The sequence below is a fragment of the Dromiciops gliroides genome, chromosome 3 (genome assembly GCF_019393635.1).
Source record: "Dromiciops gliroides isolate mDroGli1 chromosome 3, mDroGli1.pri, whole genome shotgun sequence".
Lineage (NCBI taxonomy): Eukaryota > Metazoa > Chordata > Mammalia > Microbiotheria > Microbiotheriidae > Dromiciops > Dromiciops gliroides.
Window position 1 is genome coordinate 582314148 of NC_057863.1, and position 5365 is coordinate 582319512.

At 39.6% G+C, this 5365-nt stretch overlaps 1 protein-coding gene across 1 annotated transcript; it reads right to left on the reverse strand.

Annotated features, from left to right (window-relative positions):
* Positions 1-3866: 3866 nt before the first annotated feature.
* LOC122749999 (olfactory receptor 51F1-like) lies at positions 3867-4814 on the reverse strand. The gene has a single exon (XM_043996631.1). The coding sequence runs from the start codon at positions 4812-4814 to the stop codon at positions 3867-3869; it is 948 nt and encodes a 315-aa protein (XP_043852566.1).
* Between the last annotated feature and the right edge of the window lie 551 nt (positions 4815-5365).

Sequence of the window (5365 nt, forward strand, 5' to 3'; positions counted from 1 at the left end):
AGGAGGAATAAACTGGGGGAGGGAGAAGGGGAGATATTGTCTGGGGAGAGGTAGTTCACATGAAGGAAACAAGAAAAAAGCTTATGGAGGAGAGTAGAAGAGGGGGAAGGAGCTGGGGAGTGAGTGAACCTTAATATCATTAGAATTGGCTCAAAGAAGGACTAACATACATACTCAAGTAGGTATAGTAATATATTTTTGCCCTGAGGGGAGGGGGGAGGGAGAAAAGGGGAGGGGAAAAGAGGGGAAGGAGGAAAGGGCAGATTGGGAGAGAGATCAGTAAAAAGAAAAATACTTTCAAGGAAGATGAAGATGTTCTGCATTACTGCACTAGTATGGCATATTGAATTGCTTGACCTCATAGGGAGGGTTGAGGAGGGAGGGAGGAAAAACAATTTAGAACCAAGAATTAGCTCAAGGATCCTGATCTCATTGGAGTGAGCTCATGGAGGAGATAGCTTTCATACCCAATTGGGAGGAGCAATCTATTTAACCCTGCAGGAAAATAGTGTGTGTGTGTGTGGGGGGGGGGGAGAAGATAAGGAAGGAAGGGTAAAAAAAGGGAGTGTAGAGTGAGGGAGAGGACAGTCAGAAGTAAAACACTTCTGAGGAGGAAGAGGTAAAAAGAAGAGAGAGTAAATGTCATGGGAAGGGAGTAGGATGGATGGAAATAGTTATGATGATTAATTATAATGGCAAAACATATGGTATCTACTTTGCTGGGTTTTTATGAAGAAAATTCTCTGTCAAGCTTAAGATACTATATACAGGTTATGATGAACAGGATACTATCAAAAAAACCTGGAAAGACATACATGAACTGAAGTGGAGTGAAATGTACTGTATACAAAATAACAGCAATAGTGGGGGATGATCTGCTGGGAAGCATGTGGTTATTTTCAGCAAGGCAATGATCCAATATAACCCTGAAGGACTTATGAAGATTGCAGCCCATCTGCAGAGAATGAACTGATAGTATCTGAAAACAGATGGAAACACATTTAAAATTTTTTTTTCTTTTCCTCTTTGACAATTTCTTAATCTGAAGTTTGGGGGTTTTTTGACTGTTTTCTCTCACAACTAGCTAATATGGGAATTTTTCCATGACTACTCATGTATAACTAATTTTTAATTGCTTGAGTTCTTGTGGGTGGGGGGTGGGAATGGAGGGAGGGGAGAGAAGTTGGAACACAACATTTTTTAAAAATTGATGTTAAAATTTTGTTTTTACATGTATTTTGGAAAAGAAGATTCTATTCAAAAAATTTTTTAAAAAGGAAATAATGGGAGACCTTTAGGTCCAGAGTTTCCTCTCTTCCAAACTGTCTTTTCTTTAGTTTTTTCTCTCAGAATGATAAGAAAGGAGATTAACAGCCTCTTTTCCAAAACAAATCAGGTTTTATTAATGGGAACAATTTATAAAACAAGTGAAGTTAATAAAGCCAGGGACAATGAGAAAGGGTATAGAGAAAGGGAAAAATATGACCCACAAAAACTGACTCAAACCCTAAACTTGCTTCCAGCTCAGCTGGCCCAAAGAGACAGCCTCATTTCAACAACACAAACTCACCACCACCTGGAATCTGTAGTTCTGAGGAGAATCAGCTGTGCAGTGTCTCCTGGTTCAGGGGAACTCCTAGGTGGGGCTTAGGTACTTAGTTGGATACTTTGACTCAATAAATGTTCTTTGTGTTATTCAGTCCCACCTAATATACATGACAAATCTGATCAGAGTTCCTTTTGTTTGTTCTATAATGTCTTCAAGTACACAACCATCTTCTCTTAGGCTTTGCAAGATTACTTCTTTTCAGTCTGACCATAATGAAGCAAAGATGGGGACATGGAAACCCCAAATCACAATTAATTCCTTACACAGGCAAGCTCTCTTTTAGGAGGTAGTACTAAGGCTGAGCCTTGATGGAAACTAGGGATGCCAAGTGTTAGAGGTGGAAAGAACATTCTAGGAATGGGGAAACAGCCTGTGTAAAGACATGACTGTGAGACACTGCATAGCCAGGGATAGTAATTAGACCAGTAGCATGTGTGAGCAGCAGTAAAATGGGTTTAGACCAGCATCTTATATCATGTGATCCCAGTAAATTCCAAATATTTTAATGAGATAAGTATGAACATACATAAACAGATATTAACATAAATAAGGTAATACCTTTTAAAAACTAGAGGAGAATGAAGAGTTATAATACTCCCTACTCTAGACAGGTGAAGTAACTAGCCACAACAAAGAGAATAATTTGGTAGACAAAATAAAATACTTCAAATTTTATAAAAATAAAGGCTTTTGTAAAAAAAAAAAAAGAAGTAGATAGGACTATAGTGATTTTCTAATCATAATATCTTGTTTTAACAGGTGGGGAAACCAAGGCACAGAGAAGTTAAGTCATTTGCCCAGAGTCACAGATAGTAGTCACAGTAGTCACAGTAGAATCCAACTCATCTGATATTAGATCCAATGTTTCTTCTACTGTAGCTTGTTTCCTCCCTAATCCCTCTTTAGTTTATTTAAAACATTGGTTGCTTTAACATTTTGTCAAAAGAAAATGTTCATATCCAACATCTAACTTTATAATTTTTTAATATTGCTGAGTGTCTTCAATCTTTCAATGTTAATAAATGTTCTTAGGTCATAGCACCCTATTGCACTTACTGTGATCATTTAGTGGGAGGGGATAAAAGGTAGAAACTATTATATTCACAAAGCAGTGGGCACAAACCTGGGGGAGGAAATCACATTGGGTTCCCAGAATGCTGAGTATTTATGAAGTGCCATGAGCCAGGCTTGCTGGTGTCATTTTTCCAGGGGATGCATAATCCTAGGGGAGTGTTCTTTGCAGCCATGACCTGGTAGCTCTTTGAGACTTTATGATTTATTCTGTAGTAAAGGTTTTGTTCTATTCACTGCCTGTACTTCCTTGTCTTAAGTGAGTTCATAATTAATTATGAATAATTATGAATCTTTTCGGTCTTACGTGAAGTAATTGATATTCCAGGTCTCTATCCTTGTTGGTGGTAGAGAAGAAAAGTTGAAATGTAATTTCAACAAAAAGAAAATACTGAAAATTCACTTCATTTCAATGGTCCCTTCTTACTTTTCCATTTGTAGGCATTACTCTCCTCCACAATTCTCTGCAGCCTTACTGGCCTTCTTTTTTTTTTTTTTTTTTTTTTTTAGTGAGGCAATTGGGGTTAAGTGACTTGCCCAGGGTCACACAGCTAGTAAGTGTTAAGTGTCTGAGGCCAGATTTGAACTCAGGTACTCCTGACTCCAAGGCCAGTGCTCTATCCACTGAGCCATCTTGCTGCCCCTACTGGCCTTCTTTTTGTTCCTCACACCATATGCTCAATCATCCCTCTTGCTGCCATTATATTAGGTTTACCACACACCTAGCATGCTCTCCCTCCTCATTTCTACTTTATGCAATCTGTGTTTTGTTCTGTTAAATCAATTTAAACCCCACCTTCTACATTAAACCTTTTCTGATCCCTACTGTCAAATGGGTGGAAGCAGGCCCTAACCTGAGAATAGCCAGTGCCAAACAAAGCAGGCTAGAAACAGGAAAATCAGGAATCAAGTAGAAGTTTTATTTCCAAAGTGAGGAAAATGGCTTTCTAACAAGGAGGAACAAACTATAGACAGATTTACTGGGGCCCTGCCTTGGGGGGTGTCACAAGACAGTGGTGTGAGGAGACCTCAATACTTATACCAGTGGCTTCCCAGTGAGGCTGGCTGAGTATAAAATTTCTAAGATTCTTTTCAATTCTAATATTACAAAATTACGCTATTAAAAAACCCTCATTGGATGATTTTATCCTATACCTGGGTTGTATGGAAATAGTGATGGTTAGACTCAGACTACCTTAGGGCAAAGAACTTTGAGCAAAGTTCTACGGATCTCTTTGGTCTTGACACTATAAATGATTGGATTCATCACTGGGGGAATGAGTAGGTAGACATTGGCAATGAGCGTAGGCAGGTAGGGAGGAGCTTGTTTCCCAAATCTGTGGACAAAGGACAGACTGACCAATGGAATATAAAAGATAGCAACAGCAGCGATGTGGGAGATGCAGGTGCTGAAGGCTTTCTTGCGCTCCTCTGGAGAAGCAATATTGAGGATAGAGCGAATAATCAGTATATAGGAGAGCAGGATTAATGTTGAGTCTACCCCAGCAACTAAGATGGTGGCAGTCAACCCAAATGCACTATTGATCTTTGTGTCTGAACAGGAGAGTTTCATCACATCAGGATGGAAGCAATAAGAATGTCGAAGCACATTACTATGGCAGAAAGTGAGGCGTCTAAGAAGTAGAATAAGGGGTATCAAGATTATTGTTGAGATAGTGATAATTGCCACTCCAATCTGGATGATTCTTGAGTTTGTGAGGATGGTAGCATATCTCAAAGGGTTAGAGATGGCCACAAATCGATCAAAGGCCATGGCTAAGAGTACTGAAGACTCCATAATAGTGAACAGATGAATGAAGAACATCTGAACAAGGCAAGCACTAAAGCTGATCTCTCTGGCATTGAACCAGAATATTCCCAGCACAGTCACTAGTGTGGAAATGCACAATCCTAGGTCAGTGGCGGACAGCATAGAGAGGAAATAGTACATGGGCTCATGGAGGCTTGGTTCAGTGATGATGACAAACAGGATTATACCATTTCCAGAGAGGGCTATTATGTAGAGACAGCAAAAGGGGATGGAGATCCAGGCATGAACAGCTTCTAGGCCAGGAATACCCGTCAAAAAGAAGGTCAAGGATGGTGGTGATGTGCTGTTATGGAAAGCTGACATGATGGAATGAGGAAGACTTTTTTCTTATGAGAGGATTATATCCTGAAATGAAATATTTAATTCATATTCACTGTAGTATGTACCTCTTGGATAACTGACTTCTCATGGTGAAGGGACTTACGTGGCTCAATGAAACTGTAATCTATGCCATGCAGGGTTACAAAAGATGAACTTATCGTAGTGGAGAGTTCTAATAAAAGGTGATCCACTGGAGAAAGAAATGGCAAAGCACTCCAGTATCTTAGCCAAGAAAATCCTCAGAAATGGACATGACTGAACCACCAAATAGCAACAAGAACAGTAGGAGCAGCAACAGCAACAGGAACAGAAACTCCCTGACTCAATTGACTATTTCTAACTCTTCCTAGTATCACCTTCTCTGCCATATATGGTTTCTTGCATGTAGCAGTTTTTCAATATTTTTTTTTTTGTAAGGGCAAAATGATGGCACAGTGGATACAGCACTAGGCCTGGAGTTAGGAAGATCTGAGTTCAAATATGAATTCAGGGAACAGTTAGGTGGCACAGTAGATAGAGCACTGGCCCTGGAT